General features: G+C 40.2%; 2 protein-coding genes across 3 annotated transcripts in view; both read left to right on the top strand.

Annotated features, from left to right (window-relative positions):
- LOC134748834 (ejaculatory bulb-specific protein 3) overlaps positions 1 to 11,028 on the top strand; it is a 28,706-nt gene extending 17,678 nt beyond the window's left edge. Inside the window, exons 2-3 of the mRNA XM_063683643.1 lie at positions 9,964 to 10,144; positions 10,807 to 11,028. Of these exons, the coding sequence (XP_063539713.1) occupies positions 9,964 to 10,144; positions 10,807 to 10,946 (321 nt within the window). The 3' untranslated portion in view covers positions 10,947 to 11,028. The remainder of the gene's footprint in view (positions 1 to 9,963; positions 10,145 to 10,806) is intronic.
- A 4,478-nt stretch (positions 11,029 to 15,506) lies between these two features.
- On the top strand, positions 15,507 to 27,364 carry LOC134748798 (titin-like). Of its 2 annotated transcripts, XM_063683590.1 has the most exons (6): positions 15,507 to 15,927; positions 17,362 to 17,438; positions 18,201 to 18,374; positions 19,484 to 19,551; positions 21,245 to 22,665; positions 22,771 to 27,364. In XM_063683590.1, exons 1-6 carry the CDS (start codon positions 15,755 to 15,757, stop codon positions 26,690 to 26,692), a joined length of 5,835 nt encoding a protein of 1,944 aa, XP_063539660.1. In that variant the 5' UTR covers positions 15,507 to 15,754; the 3' UTR covers positions 26,693 to 27,364. The 2 variants fall into 2 exon arrangements, with proteins under 2 accessions (XP_063539660.1, XP_063539659.1); XM_063683589.1 differs by having other exon boundaries at positions 21,245 to 27,364.
- The last annotated feature ends 450 nt before the right edge of the window (positions 27,365 to 27,814 follow it).

Genomic DNA, 27,814 nt, shown 5'->3' on the forward strand with positions numbered 1-27,814 from the left:
AGTCGGCAGTAATTGGGATCTGGTCCCCTATTAAATATATTTATATATTTCGGTGCTCTGGCGCATGCTAGTGCTGATTGCGGGGAAGGATTCTGTCGTGATTATTATTATATACTTAGTCTTAGTTGCGGCAGGACTTCTCATGTGGTTGGTGCTGGTGTGTGCAAAGGGTGCCGATCCACTGATAGACACGGAATAGGGCGACTTACTTCCTACTTCTTTTAGCCCGCGGGCGTAGGAGGGGGAGTCAAATACACGGACCATTAGTTTTGCTAATCTCGGTTTGGTCTACCGAACTTTCCAGCTTCTAGTAGGGATACACTTGTGTATATTCCAAGGCACTAGGTCAATGGTAAGTGCGATCTGTGCTTTGGGTGTACATAGAGTAGGGCCAGAGGGTAGGATTATAAATAGGGTAGAGTCATACACTATTTGTCTGTAGGTATTTGTGTGTAGGGTCTCTTTTATGCTTGGTCTAAGAATCTGATATGGTTGATATAACTTCTTCTTTTAAAGACTTAAAAATATGGCTTCATTAACCTAAAATATGTGTATTTAAAAGGTAAAGGATTCTTTTGCCTAAATCTTTCAAACTTTTAATTTATCTGGGGAAAATAAATAGAATTCCTATGAAATCTTTATTTTTATCTATTAAATTTCTGGTTTTTGGAGTAAAGACGAGGTACTGAGTTTTGCAATCAGGTTTCTAAGGTATTTCCAAATAAATTCTTAAAATATCAAGCTGGTTTTAGGCATACAGATCGTTCTGGGATAGAAGAATGATTTGTTTTAGGGACCCCTTGGCAGGCAAGAGCAGTCCAATGGGAATTTGAGTGGAATAATGCTCAACTTGATATTTCTGTCTCATAAAATATAGTAAATAATCTTAGTACTTCGTTTGTGCGTCTAAAGACTAGAAATACAGTCTATTCTTTCAGTTTTGGGGATTGGGGAAAAGGGATCAGTATCCCTAGCTTTTGAACATAAAAAAGAAGTAATTTTGATTGACTGATGATACTTGGCGCTTCTTTCATCAGATCATCTAGGAATGCTTAGGTTGCGAAGCGTTGGTCTTAGCCCGTCTGGCTACAATGTTAGGATAGGTGACCCGAATGATGTTTTAAAACGGGATAAGGCCTTCTGACCCGCATCGAGCATGCGAAGCAGTACGTGTGAACTCACACATCGTTTAGAAGGTGATAGTATAATTATAACTTTTCCTAAAAAGCTAGGGTGTAAATGGGCTTATCCTGGGAGTGCTGCTTCGTATGTTATCCCGAAGGCTTAATAGGCGTAGCGGGACTTCACCAAAAACATTTTTAAACTCATTTTTCCAATAACATTTTTAACCTCATATTAACCATATATGCTGCAATTACCTAAATAATGTCATATGTAGTAAGCCTTTAACAGCATTTACATTACACAAATAGATTTAACAAAATTGTAATATTAATTTCATCACTACGCTCGGAATACTATTTTAGAATGCTTCGCTACGCTCAGTTTTCAATTATGGAATCATTTGCTTCGTTCAAGATTCGATGTGCGGCCTCACCGTAAATATGTCAATTTCCTCCCAAGCTACACAAACTACTATTTCTACTACTGTAACTATTAAAATATTCTTTGAATTATTCTTTAGTTTCATAATAATATATCTTCAGTACCATAAATATTTATTTCTTAAAATATAGGTAATAATAGAATAATACCGGAGTCCAAAATTTAGTCGATACTCATTAAAGAATCTAGGGTTTCACGGTACACTTCGAGGGGTTCTAACTACTATCTAGACGATCACATGGCCAAATTTTAGGGGTAAATTCTTAAGAGGTGGTTAGCATAAGATTTAGCATAAGAGTAGCTTAATAGTAATAGTTAGGGTGGGTGACAGACTATTGTAGAAAAAGTGAACAGTATACCGGTCTATGGATTGAAGTTTGGACAATGAGACTGGGCTATTGTAAAGAAGTCCGGACACCTGCCATAACAATGTTAAAACACGTTATCGAGGCAGGTGGTGACTTGCCGCTGACTAGATGGGCCCCTGAAACTGCCGTCGTGAAGACGACCAGGAGCAACACCGGTGTGAGCGGCTCAGGGGTGTCGAGAGGTGTGCGCCGCTTTCTACCCAGTGACTGTTAACAGCCACTGTGCCAACTCGCGTCTTATGCATCTTTCACTTCCACCCCTGGAGCATATAGCTCTTACGACTCCCCTCTGGACGGCCAATGAAGGCAAGCCAGAGCTGAGAGTCCTGCGGGTCCCCTTGGGGTCCACTCCGACCGACGAAGGCACGCCGGAGACGGAGACCCCGACCGACTCTCTGGAGCACTCGGGTCCGTAGGGTCGTCACTCCCCAACAGCTCGCCACAAACTCTCTAAAACATAGTTGTTCTAACTAGTGACATTAATAACACATAACAATAAATGAGAGTAAACAAAAATAAATTAATCCTTAAAGTAAAAATTATCAATTAAACTTAAAATCTACATATAACTACAACTAAAACTATAAACAAAGAGGATATAATTAGATAGAGCGGTACTGATGTCATAGTAAATTTTGTAACCACTGTAAATTCACTGCCATCTATCGACACACTTTAAAACTAAAAATGAAGATTTATAAAAATACGTTAAAATGTATTTATATATGGAATATGGATAAATGTTTTTTTTATTCGGATTAATTATTTTTATATGATTTTGACCCATGTTCTTTCACTGATATGCGTTAAAATTATAAATAACAAACGAAACCGTCAACGCCCTCTATACGAGAGTAGGCCAAAACTAGTGGCGCCATCTGATTGAGATTAAAATTTTCGTGATTTTCGAGGCACGTTTTTTCCTTAGACTGTATCTGTATCCATCTATTACGGAGTTATATCTATCTTTGCTATAAATGACGACCGGTCTGGCCTAGTTGGTAATGACCCTGCATGTGAAGCCGATATGGTCCCGGGTTCGAATCCCGGTAAGGGCATTTATTTGTGTCCTGAGTCGTGGGTGTTTTCTAGGTACTCATAGATTACTTTAAGTAATCACGTATTATCAGGCTCTACATAATCTTACATAATACAGAACTCCTGGGTGGCTCTATATCCTGGACTGCTTAATGTTAAGCTGGGATAATTTATTTTAGACTAATCTTCTAGATTACATTCCATATACTTTTTTTTTCCATATACTTAATTAATATTTAAGTCTACTTCACTCTCATCTTAATGCTCCCCCGGCTTGATCTTATAGTACTACTAGGTACTACTTTTTTGGAACCGATTTCCCAAGTTTATTATAGAATTTAATTCATTCAAAATTATTATTGAAATCATATTCTCACTATTTTCCTCAATGGAACCGTAGAAATGCTAGATGTGCATGTAGATAGATTAGGAGGAGTAAGTAAGGGAAAAGGCCTAATGTTTGAAATTTCCGTAAAATAGCGTTATTAATATTCTCAGAGTTCTTTTTATTACATACTAGCGACCCGCCCCGGCTTCGCACGAGGTGTAGTATCACTAGACTTATATTGACCGGGATATAGACCGTGATTACCTTTTGTATTATTTGTGAGCTCCCGATATTTCGACGCAGTTACATGCATCATGTTCACGGGTGACTATAAGTCTAGTGAAACTAACCGTGAATCATTCAAAACTCTGAGGTGTAGTATATTTACAACTGTAATATCAAGTGTTCGTTCGGTACGTTTAGAATTACCTAATACCAAACCTAATATCTAAGAATAGAATGCCTCTACAATGCTCATCATCAAAATTAATTACCGTATCTGTGACACAGTTCGTGCTTATAATAACTTAGAAAAATACATAAAAAAACTAGGTAGGCGAAGGATGAATACGCAGATACCGACTAAATACCATGAGTCCGACGGAATACTTAATAAATCAGTTATTCGTGGCATCGTTTAAAATATTGATATAATTTAAGTTGCTTTGCTTGGCCATAATTTTATGCATGACAAAAAGGATGCAGTTTAAACCCAAGGCTGCCCAGTGGCCGCTCAAGCCGAAGGTAACTCGAATGAAGGTAAAACTGTGGTAAAACCGTGAAGAAAATTTGCCGAGTTACATTTTCTTTGCGTTTTAAGTCTAATGGTTACGCGCGAATCCGGCACCAATCGAGTGCTGAGTTTGGGTCAAGGGGAACTGCTCATTTAAGATTTTGTTACATGACTTCCCGCAATCTCGTCGGGACCAAATTATTTCACTTAATTATTTTTTTATTCAAGAATATGGAAAAGCGGTAATTAATATACGTATACAACGTATACACACTTCGAACTTACATTATAGTTTAACTTGCGTCCCCGCACCTCAGACATGACTTTATTTGTGATCTCGTGAGATGCGTGTCATCAAAATCTTTTGAAAATAAGACTTTTGTAAGTAAAGTCTTAAAACTCAGGCCCCTTCTTCCGTTTCTCTTTTCACATGTAAATCTTCGGGCACTTGTGACCCGGTTTGAAACAGCTAGGTAACATTGTTTTCATTACAATAAAACTTTTCCGCGCAATTGGTTTCAGTCACTGGTGTCATCTTAATCTCTTATCAAAGATATATGTAACTCCGTATAAGATAAATAGGTAGTCTAAGGAAAAAACGTGCCTCGGAAATCAAGAAAAAGTCATTCTCGAATAGATGGCGCCACATTTTTGGCCTATACTCGGCTGGATGGCGTTGACGACACCATTTGATATTTAACAATTTTAACACAAATATTAGTGAAAGAACATGGGTCAAAGTCCTATGGCGTTATAAAAAATAAAAAATAAAACTTTTCAATAATAAACATTTGTTAAATTAATAAACAAAGATAAAAAAGCATTTTAAATTTCTTTGAAGTCTTATCCGAGTTATCCAACATCGGATCGGGCAATGTGAAAAGTGGAAACCGCTCTAACAGCCATTAGCCATCAGAAAATAAGTTTGTTTGAATTTGCAATTTCGCAAGTTCGTATCGTAAGGTATACGACAAACAATTGAATTAGCTTTAAAGCCTGACCAGGAATATATGATCACGCGCCATGTTGCGGAATTTCACTGGAACTAATTTTTTCATACTATACTGAACTGTCACCCTACATAATATGAGAATAACAGCGCCCTCTTGACAATGATCATATATTTCTGGTCAGGCTTTACATACACGGCCACACTGGCATCTCGTAAAGACAAGTGACACTTTACTTAAAATCTTCGCGATTTACAACCGGTTAGACTCGTTCGTCAATGAATCACTCAGTCAATGCCTACAAAAATATATTCCCATCCTTTGTTCGCATAAAAACCAATGACTGTAGACATTGGGCATTGGCTATGGCTATGACTACACAGTTGCTACACAGTATACAGGTTGTGGTATTAACAGAAGCAAATTTGCGCCTCTTCTAGACCTCTGCGGTTTTAAAATTATAATTATACTAACCGACATCGTGGCTTGTCAATCATAAACATCGATGAATCACCGCGTATTGTCACATGTGACATGTAATTTTATGTCAAAGACTACACCCGCTTATGTTTATTTTTAATTCACGATTAAATTATTCGTCCCTGTTACCGGCCACAGTCAGTATATTTGGCGAGACTTTGATTACTCCACAGATTAAAATTCTCTGCACGTCCCTTGTCGATTGTGTGGTACAATGCCGATGCCGATGCCGACCGTAGATGCTCAGTTCTCAGTTTAGTCACTCACTATCTCTGTGCGGCAAACCGCCGGCAAACACGTTACTAAATAAATGTCCAATATTAAACTGTAGTGATTTGATCGAGGATCGAGGCCTACCGCTGAGACGAATCGCGAAGTGAGTAATTTTGGGTTACAACAGTGTAGTTAACGACCCGTGTTGAATGAATTCAGCACCCCCGATTTATACGAAAACGATTCCAAACCCGGCCTAGCAGCTTCACTGATGTAGATTATCAAGATAAAAATGAGAGCCCTAAATAAACCTTCAAGAGCGGATATCTCAAAAATTATACAAGATATCGAAAAACTTGACTGAATAAAACATGTAACAAATTAAATCTCTTTTCATTTTGTATAAGTGGCCAAGTCGCTCAGACCCATAGTTTCCGAGATATAATCGAAAAACCGAAAAATGGAACCTTCAAACCCCTCTCTCCCCCCCAGCACCAGGGTTACGGCCGGGGACTTTTGATATGTTCACCTCCTAACTAGTCCAAACAAAGCTACGAACAAGTTTTTCTTTAATATATGACATCTATTACAGTTTTCAAAGCTACGAAGTCAAAAATTGTATCCAAGCATTTCCCTATACCTTTTTTTGGGCATTTATTTCCTGGCCTATTGACAAAGATTTGAAGATGTGAAATTTTTTAATTTTATATCATATTTCATGGTTAAAGAGAAATTCAAAGGTAGACTTTCCCAACTAAATAATGCTACGTTTTACAAGGAAACCACTGCGCAACTTACCTTCCCTAAAACTAAGCCCAATACCAGTAGGATCCGTAGGGAGGTTGTATAGTATAATGTATCTCTTCTGCTCCCGAAAGTTGGGAATCTGGATGAAACAAAAACCCAAAAAACTATGTCATTTTGTCTTCGCGTAAAACCTACTCGCTTTTATTTCTTTGTATTAAGTACACTTTATCCCACTATGACGCTCTACAGACGTAACCTTAGAGTCGAAAATAATCGGCCAGTGGTCATACACAATGTTATGTTTTTTTTTATTCAAATAGGCCTAGCAACAAGCACTTTTAAATTGTCAAGTTTTAAATATCAGAGCAATTTATTGATACAGTTATTATTACCTATTCTTAAAAACATTGAATTATTATAGATATGTCAAACTTAATAATAATTATTCACAAAAGGATCGTCAAACACCAAAATTGTATAAAAAATACTAGTCTAGAAACTTTCTAGAATAAAAATCTAAATGTCAAAAAATACGGATTACCTAATATAGGTATTCATTGAATTATCAATTTCAATTATTATCAATTTGAATTATCATTTGACCCCTCCCCCACAAAAATTGATAGACTTTTTGTACAGCAAATTACAGACAAGACAGCTATTTTTCGGTACATTGCCGACTACCGAGGTACCGAGCAAGGAATTCAATCGATCGATCAAATGCCGCAATGTATATATCAATACCTAGTGGCTTTTCATAAGAGCCCTTATGCCTCATGTGCAATATGGACCTTTCTATCACAATTACTGTTGGAATTTCAGATAGAAAGGACGTTATTGCACTTGAAGCATAAGGACCCTTCTGTAATGGAAAGCCACAGTAGAGCTCAATCAATAACACGGCTATTGGGACTGTGTTACCAAAGAGAATTAAGTAGACATTATAGAGTGCTCACTCCATACTTCAGTTTTGTTACCAAAAAGACTATTATTTTCGTAGTCGACATCTGGCGTCAAGTAGCGGAATTATCAGTACTGCTACTCGACACTAGATGTTACTTGTGTCGCGACTGGCGAAAACTGTATTGCTCAACAATTTACAACTAATATTATAAATAGACGGAGTTGAAAATAAAATCTTTGAGCATTAGACTTTCCGTTCGTCGCGACGTCTATTGTCGAGTCGTAGTACTGATAATTCCGCTACTTGACGCTAGATTTCGACTACAAAAATAATACTCTTTTTTTTGGTAACAAAACTGATGTATGGAGTGAGCACTCTATGTGTACTTAATTCTCTTTGATGATATAAAAGTGCCCATTCTTTTTTATGGTCGCAATCGAATTTACGTTGGCCATAAACAATCGGAAATCGATACGAGGATTAAACAAGAGGTTGACAGGAAGCGGTATACGGTAGTCAGGCTCTGAAAGGCGGTGAAGTGAAAGCGCGGGAATCGGCGCAGTGCTAAGCTAACCTATTATTGAAAGGTAATGAAACGACACGGTATTGCTACCTAGGTTGCTTCTGGCGTAACTGAATGAGAACTTAACTAGTGTGAATGAGGTAACTTTGTGTCACTAATTTCCAATTTAAGTAGTAGGTAGTGAGTAAAACTCGATTCTCTAACGTAGCGGTCGGCAACAGGCGAACCTCTTACTTGCGGCCCGCGCGCCTCCCTGGCTATTTTGTATGTAATATTGATAAACGACAATACCTGATAAAGTCATAAATGTGACGTTTTTAACCAAAAGGTACCACATTGTCGCTTGTTGATAAGGTTGATTTCTAATTGAAGCTATATGGAAATAGGGCCTTACTGACAAGCGACAATAAGTACCCTTTTGGTTGAAAATGACACAAATATAACAAAGTGCGGCCCGCGTCAATTTCCTTAACTACTATGTGGCCCTTGGCTGCTAAAAGGTTGCCGACCGCTGCGAGTAACGAATGTAATAGGAATAGGCCTCCAAATGTCATCGATAATCTAATGATTCTCATGCGATTTGCAATACATTGCGGCATTTGATCGATCGATTGAATTGAATTCATTGCTCCTCTACTTAACTAGCGATTAACTAATATCGCATATATGCCATTAGTTGCAAGGTCTTATGCTTGAACTCCGAAAGAAAAAAAACAACGAAATTATGTGCAGCTTGCCCGCGGAATTGTATGGCGACATTGGCGACAAGTTTACGGTTTCCGGTCGGTTTTGGCGTGGATTGGACTGAAGACCGGGGACAGTCGATTGCGCTTTAGGTACATTGTTAGGCATTATTGTAGCGGTCACAGTTTTCTAAATGACGCAAGGTTTGTAATGGAACAAGGTTATTTTAGATTCGTCATAAATTTACTGATAGACGGACCAAAATCTTTAATGAATAAGTACAGTTAGAAAAAGACGGGTAGAGTCTATCTCGCGGGCGAGATACTGTCGCGCCCCACTTGTGCTAGGCGTAACGGCATGCAAATATGTGACGTTTTCAATCAAAAGGTACCACATTGTCGCTTACCATAAGGACGAAACTTGCTTGTATCTTTATACGAAAAACCTGTCAGAGCGTTCTTATGGCATGCGACAATGTGGTACCTTTTGCTTGAAAACGACACTTATGTCAGCTGTATAAAATATCGCGTGAAAACTCAAGTTTTGAATAAAATTAAAATGAAAAAAATATATATACTGGGCAGGGCATGACCCGCATGACCCGAACTAGCTGTCATAGTAAATTTTGTAGCCACCTATGGTAGCCACAGTAAATTCACTGCCATCTATCGACACACGATTAAAACTAAAACTAAAAATATCAAAAAATGTCTTTATATATGGATAAATGTTTTTTTATTTGTATTAATTATTTTTATATTATTTTAACCCATGTTCTTTCACTGATATGCGTTAAAATTGTTAAATAACAAACGAAACCGTCAACGCCATCTATACGAGAGTAGGCCAAAGGTAGTGGCGCCATCTGATCGAGAATCAAATTTACTTGATTTTCGAGGCACGTTTTTTCCTTAGACTGTATCCATCTATTACGGAGATCTATCTTTGGTGATTGTAATTAAATTACCCAGCACACCGCCGCGCTCTACCAACTATGATATGAGTGATACCAAGTGATACTAAAGAGAATTGATTGTAATAGAGAGGCAAAGTCTAAGAAAAAAAAACGTGCCCCTTAGTTAGACATTCAAAACAGATGGCGCTGTACTGCGCCATATGTTTTGGGGTCACTGAATTGTCAAACGTCAACAATCAGTTATCGCAAAATGTATGGAGCTGTACAAGCGCCATCTCGTTTATGATGATATTCCTTGTTTTATATATGTAATTTATATTGGACTTGGGGCGAAAATTTCCTTTATAAGTACCAACACATTTTAAAGGGCTCGTCTAGAGATATCCGGACAAGAAGATACATAATTTAACATACAATTTTGTTCAATTTTCTTAGTCGTACTCGTCCTAAGCAGGTATTTGATTCTTCACATTCGTTAGTTCAGCATTTAAAGTCAACATCGTTGTGTTTCAGATGAAACTATCACTCTTGGTTGTCGCGAGCGTGTTGGCGTGCGTGTGCTCGCAGCAGGCGCGGCCGCCGGTGTCCGACACTGCGCTCGAAGACGCGCTAAACGACAAGCGCTTCATCCAGCGACAGCTCAAGTGCGCACTCGGCGAAGCGCCCTGTGACCCTATCGGAAAGAGGCTCAAAAGTAAGTTACTTTAGTCAGGTGGACCAGTCACTGGACTCACCGGCAAAGGAAGCGTTCGGCGTGCTCAATGATAACGCTGCGTCTTACGTAAGCGAACAACTCGCGAACGCGAAGCGACGCTTTTATAGGTATCAAAGGATTGATTCACCCCGCGCCGCATCACTTCGCTTAGCGTTCGCGTGTTGTTCGCCTACGTAGTGGGCTGCGTAAACGATTCATCATGCGGCAGCTCAAGTGCGCGCTAAGCGAGGCGCCCTACGGTTACGGCCCTCCTCACACGATGAAACGCAACTACCCGATATAGTTATAGAAATGGGCCACGTGTAGATGCGTACTGCCAAGGCTGGCCCACTACCTTTGATGTGCGGACGAAAAACTGACACCGTAGTCATCCCAACGCCATCTCGCCGCGCCATAAGCAATCCGACATATTCTACCATCTTAGTGGGCCAGTATGATGGCCCATCATGTAGAGGAGCCATACGAGGCTCATAAGAACCTGAGTGACTCTTTGGTCCTGGCGACCGTGCTGGCGTGCGTATGTAACGTAACTTCCCACCCAAAACATAAAAAAAATACAAACCAACTATATGATTGGTTCCTTTACAAATGAAATTTTAATGTGTTCTATTAGTTCCTTACTTCTTACTCGTTTTTTCCAGCCCTGGCCCCGCTAGTGCTGCGCGGCGCCTGTCCGCAGTGCTCGCCGCAGGAGACCAAGCAGATCCAGCGCACGCTGTCCTACGTGCAGCGCAACTTCCCCGCGGAATGGGCCAAGATCGTGCGCCAATATGCCGGCTGAACGCCTGCGAATTTAATTTAGTCGTTAGAGAGTCGTCGGCATTGGCTACTAATTTATATAAGTTTGATCCCCGAATCCAGTCACCCGCATAATTACATCAGAAATTAAGCACTGATCTGTCTGTCACTGACCATTGTATAGAGCCGGATCCAGTCGGGTGTACAACCAGGGGCCCGTTTATCAAAAGCTTGTAGCTTGTAATACAAGTGGAAGTTCTTTTCTAACAAAAGCTGTCAAAAAGGGACTTCCACTTGTATTACAAGCAACAAGCTTTTGATAAATGGGCCCCAGTTGTAACATGTAATGTAAGATAAGATTACGTGGAATATAGCGTCAACGTGTGGACGCGCGTTAAGAACCGACAGGCGATGGATCCGGCACGAGCGTTACATATATGATGCTCGTAGTGCCCTCCACATACGCAGAATTCGTGTTACACGATGGATTCGTGTTATAGTATGCGGTCTATCTACTGAGCTCGTTCACTTACCTGTACTGACAACGGCATTCTGTTAAACAAAAGCCATTATTTCTTTTGTGCCTGAGCGCGTGGCCTTTGTGCCTGATCGCGTGGCTATTGTGTGGGAGCCTCAGGCACAAAGGCCACGCGCTCACAGGCACAAAAGACATAATGGCTTTTGTTCAACATAATGCCATTGTTAGTACGTAAGTGAACGAGCTCAGTAGAGATAGCGTTAACTATACAGTTTACACGATGGATCGATTACATTACACGTTACAACCGTCTGGACCCGGCTTAAGAATGACCCCTAGTTTTTTGTATAGAATATATATTTCGTGAATCCACCCATTAAATAAGGTGCTTATTTTCAGCCCGTGTTTGGTGTGACTATATTTTTGAGGACACTTTCTGCTAGTGAGAGGAACAGAGAAAAGTTGTTTTCATGTCCCAAGATCGCAGAAAGTGTCCGACAAAAAGGTAGATGTAACAAAGCCCTTAAAGGCCTCACTAAACAACTAGAAGTTATTATGGTTCATAAAGGCGCCTAAAGTACCAAATATGTCACATATATATCAGTGCTGCCAATGTAAGCCGACGCATTACAAAACACTCATCACCATCAGATCTCATGATCTGTATATATTTTTATACAATGTGACTATTTGTAAGTAGGTACATTTAATTATTAAGTTAGTGTATATAAATGTGTAAAATTCTAGCAGGTAAAACCGCTACATCATTAAGTACTATCAGTCAGTCAGTATATTACTGTCTACTATAGTACCCACCAAGTTCCATACAAATAAGTTGCTTTCCCCATCATTTGTATTAAATGGTGTACAAGTCCCATTTCGTATGGCGCTTTTAATTTATGTGCTTACTCCTCGACCTCGACCTGCCACAACACTCAGTATGAGGATGCCGATTCAAGGAGTCCACTTAAATAATTAAACAATATGTTTAAGCGGATGTTGAAGCGACATAATAAATATGGCAGTGAAAACCCCGATAAAGTTTTGCATCTAGCTAGAGTCTGTTCAGAAAGAGAAGAGTCGTGGAATGTATGGTACCATACATTCCACTACTTTTCTCTTTCCGATCAGACTCTATAATATATCAATGACCGAATGACTTTTTTACTTCTTACTTTTATTACGTCCTTAGTCTTAACTTTTATAACTCTCTATGGTAATGGTATCTCGGTATCTCTTCCCTCCTGTTAGGTAGATACAATTAAACAAATACAGAGACTAATCTTGAGTGATATATGGGTGGGTACTATAGATTTTGTTATTTTTACATAGCTATTTATACATTTCGTTACTCTGAAATAAAAATTATAACCGGTTTTAAATTAAAATATACAAAATTACTTAACATGAAAATTACCAAAGCTACAAAAAATATTGCTTTACGAACTCAAGTATTTAAGGGTGTTAATGTTAAGTCATTATTAAATTATTTGAATAGTGTACATTATTTTCAATAGTGAATTAAAGATGTCGTTTTTATGATTTTGTTTAATTTTTCCCCTATTTCCTACCTCTTCCACTTTACGTACAGGTTTTTATGTCAGTCGTTAAGCTTTTTTGGAATCCAAATGTACAGTAAATAAAAATAAAATAAAAACTTCGGACACCAAAAATCCATAAAAGGTTAGTTCGCAAGTACTACTTCATTTCATCAACCTATATAATGTAACTCCGTATAAGATGAAGAAAGTCTAAGAAAAAAACGGCCAAGTGCGAGTCGGACTCGCCCACCGAGGGTTCCGTACTTTTTAGTATTTGTTGTTATAGCGGCAACAGAAATACATCATCTGTGAAAATTTCAACTGTCTAGCTATCACGGACAGCAGAGTCGGGTAAAAGGGTAACGGGTCCCGTTTTTACCCTTTGGGTGCGGAACCCTAAAAACGTGCCTCAGTAATCAAGAAAATTTGATTCTCGCACAGATGGCGCTACCACCAGTACCTTTGGCCTAAGTATTCTCGTTTAGATGGCTTTGACGGTTTCGTTTGTTAATAAACAATTTTAACACATCAGTGAAAGAGACATGACATGAGTCAAAATCATATAAAAATAATAAATACAAATAAAAATACTTATTTGTTTTACAAGCGAGCAAAGTTGTTGTTTAACCGCTCGTGCTTATAATTGATACCCGAGCAAGCGAAAGATCCCAAAATTGAACCACGAGCGTAGGGAGTAGTTCGAAAAGTGGAATTTTGAGCGTTGCGAGGGACTCAAGGCACGAGGGTTAAACAAATTTTTCACCTCAGCAGCTCGAACAAGTGCGACTTTCCTCACTCCAGGGAGTGAAACAATGTAGCTTTTTAATTTAGTGAAGGCCATGAACTTCATACTTTTATTACATTTTTTTTATGGTACGGTACGGTACGGTACTTTACGGTACGGTACGGTACGGTACGGTCCGGTCCGGTCCGGTCTCGTCTCGTATCGTATCTTATCGTATCGTACCGTACATATTATAATACTTTTTTTTCTGTTTATTCTGTGTAATTCGAAATACATTTTAACCTTTAATATGTTCTTACTACTGCATGAGGTGAAAAATTATGTGTGCAACACGAGAGCAAAGTTATTTTACATCTCGTGTTTTTGAGTCCCTCGCTACGCTCAAGATTCTACCTTAGAATCACTTGCTTCGCTCGTGATTCAATTATAGAATCTTTCGCTTTCTCGGGACTCAAAAGCGATGTCGAAATCGCCGCCCCGGTATAGTGCCATCTCGCGTGATATTTGGTTAACATATTTGTATGAAAGTTACTCTACGTTGCTCTACGGAAGAGTACGGATGCGAACAGCCAGAAAGCAGATAGCGCTACGCGCTACCATAGAGTAACTTATATATACCGCGCTGTCCGCGCTACATTAAGACGAAAGTAGAGGAATCGCGCGAAGTCGCCTTTTCGTACAAACGTAGTCCTCATTTTCCTCGCTGGATATTAATATTATTGAAAATATTTTGACATAATTTATAACATAAGATCAACCACAGCTAACATGCCTCTACGCTTAATTTTTTTACGAATTTTTACATTAGCATTTTAACATTTGTATGAAATCTGTTTTTTGGTTCTAATTTTTATAAATAAATAAATAATAAAAATAAAAATCATTTAATTCAGAAAACACAGGTTCCATAATATGGTTAGTAACTCTTTACTTACTTATAATAATCAAAATAAATCTAAAAGAATCAAACGTAGGCGCATAATAGCTATGGTTAATATGCATCAAATTATGTAAAAATATTTTCCATAATGTCAATATCCAGAAAGGAAAATGGAGCCTACGTTTTTATGGAGAAGCGGCCGTTCCCTTTCCTCTTAAACAATTTATAATAATTATGCCCGTTACCTTACGTCCTTTTTTAAGACAAGCTTTTTTTAGTGATCTCAACAACGGTTCAACCAATAATCGACAACGGATCCGTCCACAAGGATGGATGTACAAAAAAATAGTGTTATCATAATATCCTGGAATCACAAACTACTAAGAAGATACCTACTAAATACGTATGCCTGAATCTAGAACAATCACGGTCCTTCAAATTGCTAGTATTTTTTGCTGATAGGCGCCAATTGGTGCTTGAAAGCGCTTTTGTCCAACCAATCTGAACGAAAATGTATCGCCTTCCTCTATATATTCATTAATAAAACAGAGAAAGCGATTACGCAAAAAAATTAACTTTGCATATTATAATACGAAATGCGTTTAATTTTAAGCACGGTTTTTTATCTTTTTTACAATTGTTGCAAGCTAAGCCATAAAATTGTTGTGAATGTGAATGGTATCCTTTTTCAGGTTTTCTTTGGTGGCAACTTTACTTAGGACTTGAATGTTGGCATCTGCTGACGCTGTACTTTGTAATAACTTCCGTCGTGAAATTTTCGACTTACTTAATTATCAGACGTAATGACTCTTAAGTATCTTACTAATAAAACAAACGTTATTTAAAATTTCATAATATCATTTATTTCGTTCACTAAATTGAATCGTAGTAAAAAATTTGATTTTAGTGAGCAATTCTTGACTAAATGGAGGCTGCTTGTCAACTCAATGCTGCCACCTTGATATACCCAATAAAATTATTTCGTAGCAGTCGGCGAATAGTATTTACAACTAATATTTTGCTACTGTTTTGACAATTACATACATAATTCGTATTCGGGATTTCTTATTTGTTGATGGCAGTATTCTAAGAGCTGTTACAGCTCAACCATGAGACGATGATGTGGTAACCGTTTTAGTCGACATATCATAGTGGCTACAGTGCAACAAAATATGGTCGTGCGTTTCGCCTGAACAGATAAGTGGAGATGTGTGAGCAGACTGAAATAAATTACTTGGACGGAGAGGTGGTGTGGGTGAAGCTAGGGTCTTGCTGGTGGCCCGGAGCAGTGGTCGGGGCGGACAAGCTCCCCCCAGATGTGCTGCCATCGTTCAAGAAGCCTCCCATAGCAGTCGTCAAGTTCTTTCAGGAAAGCACCTAGTAGGTTTACAAGTATAACCTGAAAAATCTCTGTCGATTCTTTTAATATAACACGAGAGCATAAGCATGCATAATGCACACTCCTGCCTTTGTTCTACATTTACTCTATGGTATATTATATTTACATAATTAAGTTGTAAATTTATGGAATAAGATGAGTAAGTTACAAAAGTTAAGTTTTTTTTATAAGTACCTATTGACAAATCTGTGGATGTAGAGCATCAACTAGGTACAATCCATTGTTCTATAGTTTACCTACATTACCTTTTATTAATGGTTATATGCAGTGGAAATTATTATAATAATATCCAGTATTTATTTACACATATTTGTGTTTGTATTAATATCACAAATCAGCAACAAATTGGTTAGCTCTATGGTAAAACAAAATAAGGAAACCGATCATGCAAACTGCAACACCTGATCTTTGTATGTAATCGAATAGACCCAAAAAATTGTGTAACCTCTTGCTTCTCACCGAATTAATGTTGTTTTAGCAAAGAGAGATAATATTCAGTTCTTACTGAATATTCAGTTTAATTGAATACTCCAAGGTAGTTTTTTGGCTGCAACATTTAGAATAGTCTAAATTTGCTTACAAGTACCTTTTACTTGGGGGGCTTGTGTGTAGAAAGACTGCCTGAGGTTCCTTTACTAACCTACATAGGAATGTCTGTAATTAAAAGCATATGTTTGTGGGAAGTTCCCAATTCCCATTGGGCTAGCGAGGAGAAAACCGCCTTAACTCTTTAATAGGCAGGCTGATGTTAGAGCCAATATTTCATTTAGATCACTTTTCATGTTTTCGTATATTAGGCACTTGGGCTACATTTTGCTGTACAACAGTGGTTCCCAAAGTTGACTGGGCTCCGACCCTCCTCACAAAAACTGCCAAATTCGTGACCCAGGTGGTCTTGACGTCTTAAAAAGGGGACAATAACATATTATTGGTAACGCTCAGATTCCCTATTAGTTTCAGGGCCCACTCAATATTCGCTCGCAACCAAAAAAAATTAAATAGACATAGAGTGCTCACTCCATACATCTTTAAACTTTTCGTAAGTCGCGACACATGTGACATCTATTGTCGTGTAGCAGTACTAATAATTCCGCTACTTGACGCTAGATGTCAACTACGAAAATAATAGTCGTTTTGATAACAAAACTGATGAATGCAGCACTCTATGTCTACTTAATTCTCTTTGCTTTGATCCATAGTTTGGGAAAACACGCTGTTGAGTTTCTATTAAATTATTCAGTCCTTTAATATCTGTTTTGATATCCCTATATCCCTGATGCTAAAGTTTGATTGCACTATTTGTCTGATTTTGTACTAAAATTATTGTGGTATTGGGCAGATTGCATAGTAATAATAATAATAGAAATGTTATGAAATAGATTTAATACCAATGTTTTTTCCTGTATTTCTTTCAGTGAATATGTGAAAAACATCAATTCAATTTACAAATACAACTGCAGCCGCAAACATGACTTTATTAAAAAAGGATTGTGTAAGTATAATTAAAATACATACTTTAACTTATTGCATTGAACAAGGCAAGGGGAAGACTGCCTACAAGCTCTTTTGTCACTTTTGACTTGCTTTTGTACATATACTCGGCATACTTGCACTTTCAGAAAAACTGAAGTTCTTCTTTTCAAACTGTGCCTGTTACAAACATGAGATTTCTTGTCCTATGACGGTCTTTCGAGAAATAAATTGTATATGCAGACCGACCTTAGTTTAAATTTGTAATTACCTTACTAAAGCTTATACTCAGGAGTGTTTAAAACAACCATAGGTGCTGGGAATAACCTAAACATTAAAGTATATAGAACTTATCATCACTCCTTTGAAAACAATCCCATATCTTTGATATTCAAAGTGAAATAAAATGTGGTAAATCTGTGCTAGAACTCATTCATAGTTCCTACATTCTCATCAACAACAGTTCAAGACACAAGTACAAAACACCAGTTTTCCAAAGTAATTATTATATGTACATTATTTTGTGTAACTGAAGTAGAGCTCATATAAAAAAATCGTCCAAAGAAACCAGCAAAAAGTGCTTCAGTCAAACTTGTGTAAACTTTGTGGGTGAGCCATGAATATTAATGTAGCATATATCTTTAAATTCACGATTTTAAAGGTGTTAGTTAATCAGTTATCCTTGGAATTTTCTGCAAAGCCATTGTATTTTGCGTGAACTATTACTTTTAAGTGTGAAATTGTTTTGAATAAAGGTAAAACATTTTTTTTTGTTTTTGGACAGTAATGTATAGATCCAAACATGCCCACATGGAAAAGTTCCCCGAAGATGTGAGCCGAGCTGAAACTGAGACGGGAGGTGACCCGGACATCTTGACCAGTGAAGAGTTCCAAGAAACCAAGAAGGAGAGCTATGCGGGCATTTTCGGCAGCGCATCTAAGAAAGCAGGGACTCCCGGTAAATATTTATTGAATAATTCATTATTAGAAAATGACTACATACTAATGAGGAGATCTTACACAAATTCATGGAAGCGGGCAGTTGTGTAACTTGTGTATTGGCTATGTGGGAATGCATGGTGGGGGAAACATAGTGACGACAACAAATGGCAAAAAAAAGTTAACTTTCATGGGACTATGAGACAGTTCAGCTATCATATAACTAATGTGTCTCAAACCCGCCAGGGCAGCAACATAGTCTTGGACGCAGCAAGCTCAAAATAAAACCAAATCTCAAACTATTGCTTATATCAATCCTTAGGCCAATCAAATTAGATTTTTTCGAAGTATTAATTCCCAGCAAGCTGGAAATCGTTTTTAATACCTTTATTTGGTCCTATCTAAATGTGTGTAATCCGAGTTTGCTCCATCATTTTTACTCTTTTTCAGTTTTTTGCTTGTAGATCGAAAACGGTACTTCCTACGCAAAATTTGTTCTAATCATGATGAAAATTGATGTCTGAGGATCCGAAAGGTACCTTAATGAATTCGTAGTTTAAATTGCAAAAGATGGTCGCTATTTTGAATTTCTTTATTTTCGGTAAAATCATGTTATAAATCCGAAAACGCTTTTTTCATAGATCATACCAAACCTTGCTGATAGTGCTTGCTGGTAATTGATGATGCGTTCCTTCTACATCGAGTGGTTTGGCAATCCAAGGAAAACTGTATCTCCTCAGGCTCCCGAAGTTTATGCACACCTCCTGGTATGGAGTAAACTTGGATTACACGCATTTAGGACCAAATGAAAGTATTAAAACGATTTTCAGCTTGCTGGGAATTAATTCCTCAAAACGCTATTTTTGGATCTAATTTGATTGGCCTATTACATAGTTAAGGGACATAAAATAAAGAAGATAATGGGGATGGGGATATAGGAATCTAATTAGGTTTTATTCTTCAAAGTTTACTAAAATCTTTCTCTTCAAACTAAACCAGAGGGTTAACCTTTGTTACACTACATTTTGACTTATGGAAACTACACTACACTAAGTATACCTTGTATTTAAAAAAAAATATATATTTTAAAAATACATGTAACTAAAGGTTGTTATTTGTGGACTTTAGGTAGAGGGAGGGGAAGGCAACCCAGTACCCCTAAGAGCACTTCTACTGCAGCTACTCCGATAAGAAGGGTGAGTACATAAACTTTGGAATACTTATTTGGGCATTAGTGATACACGACTTTTTTTCTAAGGTAGGTAAATTTAATGTTTTTCCTACTGAGAATCACGAGTATTTGAGTTAAAATGTATGACAATTTTGGGACATTTTTTTTCTCCTAGGAGGTTGGATCAGCTCATGATTCTGAGTAGAAATAGCATAAAATTTACGTAACTTAAAAAAATCGAGTACGTACTTTACATAAAAATGCCCATTTATAGTGTAAGCCGTTCGCATAAAAAATCGCAAATCGATGTACAGGTTAGCCGTTTTGTTTGGCACACGCATACTAGAGGTCAAAACAATTTTTTTGACCCGCAGTACCTAAAAGAGGGGGGTAAGAAAGTCCCATTAATTTTTCACATATCTTGGAAGCTTTGCGTCTTAGCGACATGACTACTTAGACAAACCGAAAGCTGATTAAATTTGCTACAAATTTGATTTTGTCAAGTTTTGCGATATCTTGAATAGTTTTCGGGATATCCTCTCTTGAAAGTTTATTTGGCACTCTCAATTTTAACTTGACTTCTACATCAGTGAAGCTATGCTATGTTTGGTATCGTTTTCGTATAAATCTGGAGTTTTGGAGCCAAATTTATTTATGGTCACATTAACACCATTCCGAAGTAAAAACAATATAAAAAAAATATACTTCTTTATGTTTCTGCGATATCGAAATCTGCGAGATATAACCATCTGCAAAGATATAAAGGTTTGTTTTGCGGTTTTCGAAATAAATAGATTTTTTGTTCTGTTCCTGCTCCATACATTTTTTTCGAAAAAAAAAAACATAACTCGACACTCTTTATGCCAAATTGTCCCATATTTAGAAGTTACCATAACAATGCTGGGCAAAACCTATTTCAATAAAAAAAAAAACAAAAAAAAAACTGGAAATGAGAGCCGAAGTTAATTCTGTTTAAGTTTAGGTTTGAAGTCATGTTTGGTACCATTTTCAACTAAATCAATCATGTAGACCATCTCAAATTTCATCTAAATCGGTTCAGCGGTTATTGATTCCCCACACAAACTTCCACCCCACTTTTCACACCCTCAAAAGATGATTTTGGTTATAAAAACTATCCTATATCCTGTCCCGGGATACCAACTTTTAACGAAATCGGTTCAGCGGTTTAAGCGTCAAGGGGAGTTTAAAAAAGTCGCGAATTTATTTTGTTACCTTTGTAAATAAAGGTTTCGACGTTTCGACACAGGTTTCACTGGTCGTGGTCGCGGCTACCTGACGTCAATGACGTCCCAGCATAAAGGTAACATAATAAATTCGCGATAGACCCGATTGTAAATGTGATTTAATATGTGTTCAAAACGCGAAAGTTTTAAATGTTATAAATTATAAACGTTAGTATTCATTAATATTTTGAAAGTATAACTTTTTTATTTATTTTTATTATAAAGGCCCTAGTCACACCTGATGGAAAGTGAAGACAGGGCCTAAGATGGAGCTCACCGGTTCAGTAACAACAGCCTATTCACTCTTGTACCTGATTTTATACCTGACTTTAAACAAGTATTTTACTTAGAACCTACTTGGTTCGTATGAGTTAGAGTAGTTATTATTTTTTTTTATTATTATACAGAACAGAAATACATCATCTGTGAAAATTTCAACTGTTAATATACAATAACGATATTCATCTATTGCAGGTAAATCGGGAAAAGAGTGATTACAAGGTACATATCATAGTTCAGGGGTCAAAGACTCCCAGCCAAGCTACCGATGCCTCCTCTACGCCGTCGACGAGCCGCGCGGAGTCGGAATCCGAAACTGTCGAAGAAAAAACTCCCAAAGCAGATAAGCCCACTTCTACATTTACTACACCGACCAGCGCCGCCGCGGGCGTGTATCCCTGCACTCTATGCGCGTTCACCACCACGCGCCTCAACGTCTTGATCTTACACAACAAAACACACAGTGCCTCATACACACCATACACACCTTCGCCCATACGCAAGAAAACTGCCGCCAAACTATCCCCCAAGGCCACCCCGAACAAAACGCCGAAAGCGCGAAAACCGCGCAAGGAAAAGCCAGAAAAAGAAAAGGAAAAAGAAAAGCCTGTCAAGAAATCTCAAGCACAAAAACGCGCGACTGACGAGCCCCCGGAACCCGTAGAAGTGAAGAAACCTAAGACTGATGAGGAAATTAAGAGTAGCCTTTTAGCGGATTGGGACGACATGGACGACGACGACGATAAATGCCCGGACCTGGCGTCGTCGCCCTCGGCGGCCGCCGTCTCGCCCGCCGAGCCCACGCCCGCCGAGCTGCCCACGCCGCCGCTCCCAGCCGCCGCCAGCAAGCCGGACGACGCACCTGTCGCCGAGAAACCGGAATCCTCGAGCGATTCCAAATACGAATTCTGCGAAGATGAAGACTGGTCCTTAGAGGCGGACGCCGGGCGGAAAATACCGCGGGTCAAGAATCCCGCGAAGAGGAAAGAAAGAAAAAGCATCAGCATCGACGAGGATGACGTGGCGAGAGAAGTTGCGGACCTGCTGACTAGAACCACTGTCCCTGAATTGCCAGCGGTGCCTGAACCTTTGACCGTCGAGCAAAATTTTCCTGAGCCTTCCATCGTAAAGTCCCCTGACAAAAAGGCGCAACCGATACCAGAATCTAGTAAACCGACTGAGAAAGTCGCTCCGGAACCGCCACCGACGAAAGCAATTTTTAAGACTAAAACATTTTTTCGAAGTCGACATTCTAGGAGCCAGGATGCAATAGGGAAGTACGTCGCCGAACAGCTGAACGCCGAAAGAATGGACGTGGATTCTGAATTGAACGGTTCGGAAGTGGCGTCCTCTCCTGAAGCTAGAGAGTCTCCTCCGATAGAACCAGTTAAAGTAGCTCGCCTGGCGCCCAAAATACAACTCAAGAAAATGAAAGCCGAAGCGGCACAGTTAAGAGAAAAAGAAAAAATAAACATGGAATTAGCCGCGGAGGCTAAACTCGCTGCGAATGGTGCTAATAGTAAGTCAGATATAGTAAGCCACAACTTGGCGCCTCCTGATGAGAAAGAGATAGAATCTAAGTCATCACATCAACACAATCAGGATTTCTTATATCCTACACAAGAAATAAAACCAATTACACAAGAAATAAAACCAATTACACAAGAAATAAAACTAATTACACAAGAAATAAAACCAATTACACAAGAAATAAAACCAATTACACAAGAAATAAAACCAATTAATAAGGAAACAAACGATAGCAATATACAGGATTCACTTGCAAATGAAATAAAACCAATTTATAAGAATATACTTGACAAAAGAACCGAAATGAAAGAATTTACTAGTAACATACACGAGCCATTTGAAAAAGAAATTACAACAAGTAATAAAGATAAATCTGATAAAGAAATACATGAACCTATTACTAAAGTATTAATTAATATTGACACCGAAAAACTTGACGGTAAATTAGGTAACGACAGTGAGAAACAAATAGACGATAATGGCCATACAGAAAGGAATGATCTATGCGAAACACCAGAAGTTGCACAAACGCCTTGTGAGCAATTGGTTGAACCTTTCATGAATGAATCTACAGCATCCGCTGTAGATGCCTTATTAAGCGTTTCTAGAGAGGCTGACAGGGTTACTAAAGTTATAAGCGACGATCCCCCTGAAGATTTGTTCGAAGATGACAATAAAGATAACGGAGTGAGTAATAATGTCAATGGTTTTGACGAAACCAATAAAGACAATGTATTTGTAGAAAATAAACCAATTGTTCAAGAAATGGAGCAAATACCAGAAGAAACCGTCTCGTCTGAAGTTTCCCTTAAACAGACAAATGAGCATGACAATGATATCAACAACATGCTCACTCAACATGTTGACTTAAATGAAACTAATACCGAATCCACATGCAATGATAAAATGATAGAAGTTCCAGAAATATCTGAAGAAACTACTGAATTAGTTTCAGAAACAGTAGTTGACTCCACACCATCTGAATCTGACCTGCAAATAGCGGAGGCGCTGATTAATCTTCCATCAACAGCTATACAAATTAATGCATCTAGTCAACATCAACAAAACATTAATTTGTCAACACATTTTGCCAGTGGTGAATCTTTTCAGGAAGAGGTAGTTGAAAGTATAAATGACACTAAAGATAATGATGATACAATGGGGGAAGCGAGATCTGAGGACAACTCCGTAGTTGACAACTCTGTAGAACACATAAACGAATCTGTACTACCATTAAGTAGCGACAGTCTGAATTCAAGATATGAAACTGAAGAAGAGAAGAGTCAAAATTTAAATGCCGCACAATCTCTAGTTGAAATGTCAGAATGTATCGAACATAAAATTAAAGTTTCCGAACCCAAAATACCTGAAGTAGACAATGTACATTCTATAGACACTTTAAATACTGTGCAGACCACTGTAATAGAAACCATCAATACCGCTGAGCCAAAACTTACGCCATCGGTTTCAGACAACAGCAATGATCCAATCAGCCACACACCGAAATTAGAAACATCATCTTCCAAATTGCTTAAGATTTTAGAAGAACCTTGTGTACCGAAAATAATTAGTAGAACGCCACCAAAACAAATAGTGGTAACTGGAAAAGAGAAAATACTTAACTTCGACGTCAACAAAGGTTCCATTAAGAACAAACCTCAATCGCCCAAGCAGAAGATTATTATTCGTCGAAATACGCCTAGCAAAAACATTATCAATAGTATAAACGAGTTGAGTTCTCCGGAGAACATAATTCTCTCTCGCACCGGCAAGACGCCGCCGGACGGCTCGGCCATGCAGACCTACACCATCCAGGCCACGCCTGACGCGCCTACCGATGCCAACACCATCATCATTCAACAGAAGATACGGAAAATTACCAAACCTGCCCCTAAATTACAAAAACTAAAGCAGCAGTTCTCCTTGGTGGCTCCAGTCAATGAACGGAAGCCGGTCAGCGAACCACCCGCGGCGGATGACACCTTCTATGATATCAATTCCATGCCCATAGTGCTCTCCGATGACATCCTTACCCCAGAGAATATTGAGAAAATGCCTATCGTTATGTCTGACGGCAAAATAATCACCAACCCTACTAATCCCCCTAAACTCGTGAAAACGAAACAGATCGAAAGCGAAAAAGTCAGCATGATCAGCCCGAGCAAACCCGAACTCAAAACCTTGCTAATGAATCCCGTGCCCGAGGTCAGTAAAGCGACCACACCTAACATTTTATCCAAGTCGTCCAAGCTCAGGTCATCGAAACCGATGTTAGTCATAGATAAAGCGACCGGAAAACAGAAAATTATTATGACTAAAGCCGACCCTACCGTCAAGGAAATAAAACAGTCTCCCGCCAAGTTAGAGCCGGCGGCCCCGAGCGCGGCCAAGCCGGGCAAGTTCATCATCGTGCCCACCGGCGGCTCGCCGCGCCCCAACCGCACGCAGAAGATCGTCATCGACCCCGGCACCGGCAAGGCGCACGTGCTCGTCGCCAAGGCCGAGCCCGCGCCGGACAACAAGCCCGTGTCCGCCAAGCTCGTGCCGCAGCCCGCCGACACCGGCCCCGGCAGCACCGTCATGATCATCACCAACGCGCAGGGCACGCAGTCTCGCATAGTGCTCACCCCGGAGCACGAGAAAATACTCTTCCCCAACAAACAGCAGCCAAAAGTGTCGCAACTCAAGACCGTGACGCACCGGTTAACGACCAACTCCCCCCAGAAGACGATCGTCACGTCGGTGGCGGCCACGAAGACCCCGCCCCCGAAAATAGTCCCAAAAACACAAAAGAGCGCCATCATCACGTCCAAAGGGCAACTGATCGTCGGCGGACGCGTCGCGACCACCGCGCAGAACATAGCGCCGATGCCCGAGATACGGCCCAAGCAGCGGATCGTCGCCAACGAACCGAAGAAACTCGCGCAGACCATTCAGAAGATCTCCTCGGAGCCGCTGATCTTCTTGCAGCAGAAATCGGGCGCGGTGATGCAGCTCACGACGGCGCAGTTCGAGCACCTACAGCGGACCGGCCAGATCGTGCAGAAGGCCCCCGTCCCCGAGAACAAGATCGTCGTGCAGAAACAGATCACGATCCCGTCCAACGAGGCGATCCCGCCCACGGTTCACAAGAAGATGAGACGGCCGGCCACGATGTCGCCGACGCCCGCGAAGAAGCTCAAGCAGGAGATAGCGATAGCGCCCGCTCCCGCTCCCGCCCCCGCCCCCGCGCCCGTGCCCGCGCTCACCCCGCTGTCGCACGCCGCCTACTCAGAGCTCGACAACTTCGAGGAACTGCTCCCGTCCACCGCCATCGCGCGCGCCCCGTCGCCCGCCACGGCCGCGCCGCCCGACGCGCCGCCCGCGCCGCTCGCCGACGGCCAGCTGCTGGCCGTGCCCGGCGAGCACTTCGGCGGCCCGCCCGGCTCCTTCTACCTGTGCGTCGAGGACAACGGCTCGCTGACGCCCATCGACAACCGGCCGCTCGTGCTGGATAACAACCAGCTGGTGCCGATGACGGAGCCGGCGCCGGTGCCCGAGCGGCGGGACATCCTCGAGGCGGCGCTGGCCAATAGCGACGTGTTCCACGACCCGCCGCGCGACGACGCGCCTTTCCGCGACCTGAACGCAAACGTGTCCGTGCACTGCCGCGTGTCGGAGACGAGCACGACCCTGCACCAGCCCATCATGACTCCGGTGGAGGTGCCGTCGCACGCGGACGCGGAGCCGGCCGTGTCGGGCTCGCTGGAGGACGGGCTGGCGGTGATCGGCGTGACGCCGCACACGGTGCCGACGTCGCTGGAGCTGCCGATCACGGTGACGGACCCGCGCATCGCGCCTCGCGTGTCGGACCCGCTGGCGATGCTGAACGTCAGCGAACCCGCACCGCAGCCCATGTCGATGCCGCTGCTTCTGGAGGAGGAGCCGGTGGGCAAGTCGCTGCCGATCCTGACGGACGAGCCGGCGGGGTCGGGCTCGTCGGGCTCGGCGGAGGAGACGCTGTGGTCGCGGCGGCTGCTCACGCCGTGCTCGGACACGTCGGAGGCGTCGGTCGAGATCCCGCTGCAGCCCGCCATGCGCCTCTCCGTCGACGATCTTGCGCAGGCCAGCTAGACGGTGCCGAGTTTTTTATTCATTTCGTGTTGATAATGTTTATTTATAAATGTAATTCGTGTTTTACATGTGCAATCAATTATGTTTGTCGTCTTTCGATATATCCGTATAGTGTGATCGGCCGGTCGACGCGGGACGGGCCGCTCGGCTCTCGTTATAGTTGGGCCGCCATCGCGCAGGCGATGTAAAAAGAACGCGAGTGTAAATATATCGTTAGAGTGGTGCGACTTGCGAGTGACTTCAAGGTTCGGTCTAGCCGAACATTAAACATACCGGGCGCCGACGGCGTGAATATATATTTTAGTCTTAAGAATTTACATTTGTAAATTTTAATGCATAAATGATATTGTTGGATCATAAGAGAGTTACGTGATCGTATTTGTAATATATAAAAGTTTAGGTAATCATATTTTTTTATATTGTCTAACAAATAATGATTTTGCGAAAGCGATTCGAGGTGCGAACACGAATGCCGGGCGGGCGCAGCGCGACCCGCGACTACATGAGGTAGAGTTAATGTTAAGTACAATTTTGTTGATGTAACATTTTAAACATATTTAAAGCACATTATTGGTTTGTTCGAGTGGTCTATGTCGGAATCTAGATCGGACTAAGAAGATGAAGTCTTAGTGTAACTTCTATGTAGTTTTAAATAAATAAATTCTAATCGAATGCATTCTTTCATTTATTTGATCCTATAATAGGGAACGGATAACCTTGTTATTCACTTCAAGGAACCTATTTTGACCTAAAGAGGAATTTTATTGGGTTGAGTCAAATTAATTTAGTCGGCCGTATTACCCGTTTTAAAGCATTTGAGAAAGTTGACTATAAGTAGAATAATAGCCTATTGAAATCGTACTAAAAAAAAAGCGGGGTTGCCTTTCATGAAATCGGGCAGTTCTGTTTTTTTTTTTATGTTCTATGTGATGAAGTGATTATGGCAAATCCGAGTTTTCGACCTCGGAAACCCAACGGATCATTGTCAAACTTTTGAAAAACCTCTAAATTTTCTGTTTTTTTTTAGTTTCTGCCAATTTTTACCAACAAGGACTTATTTTACGGCAAATGTCACTATGAACACTTTAAAGAAGACTAAATTCTTAACAAAGTATGTTAAAG

The sequence above is a fragment of the Cydia strobilella genome, chromosome 17 (assembly GCF_947568885.1).
Source record: "Cydia strobilella chromosome 17, ilCydStro3.1, whole genome shotgun sequence".
Lineage (NCBI taxonomy): Eukaryota > Metazoa > Arthropoda > Insecta > Lepidoptera > Tortricidae > Cydia > Cydia strobilella.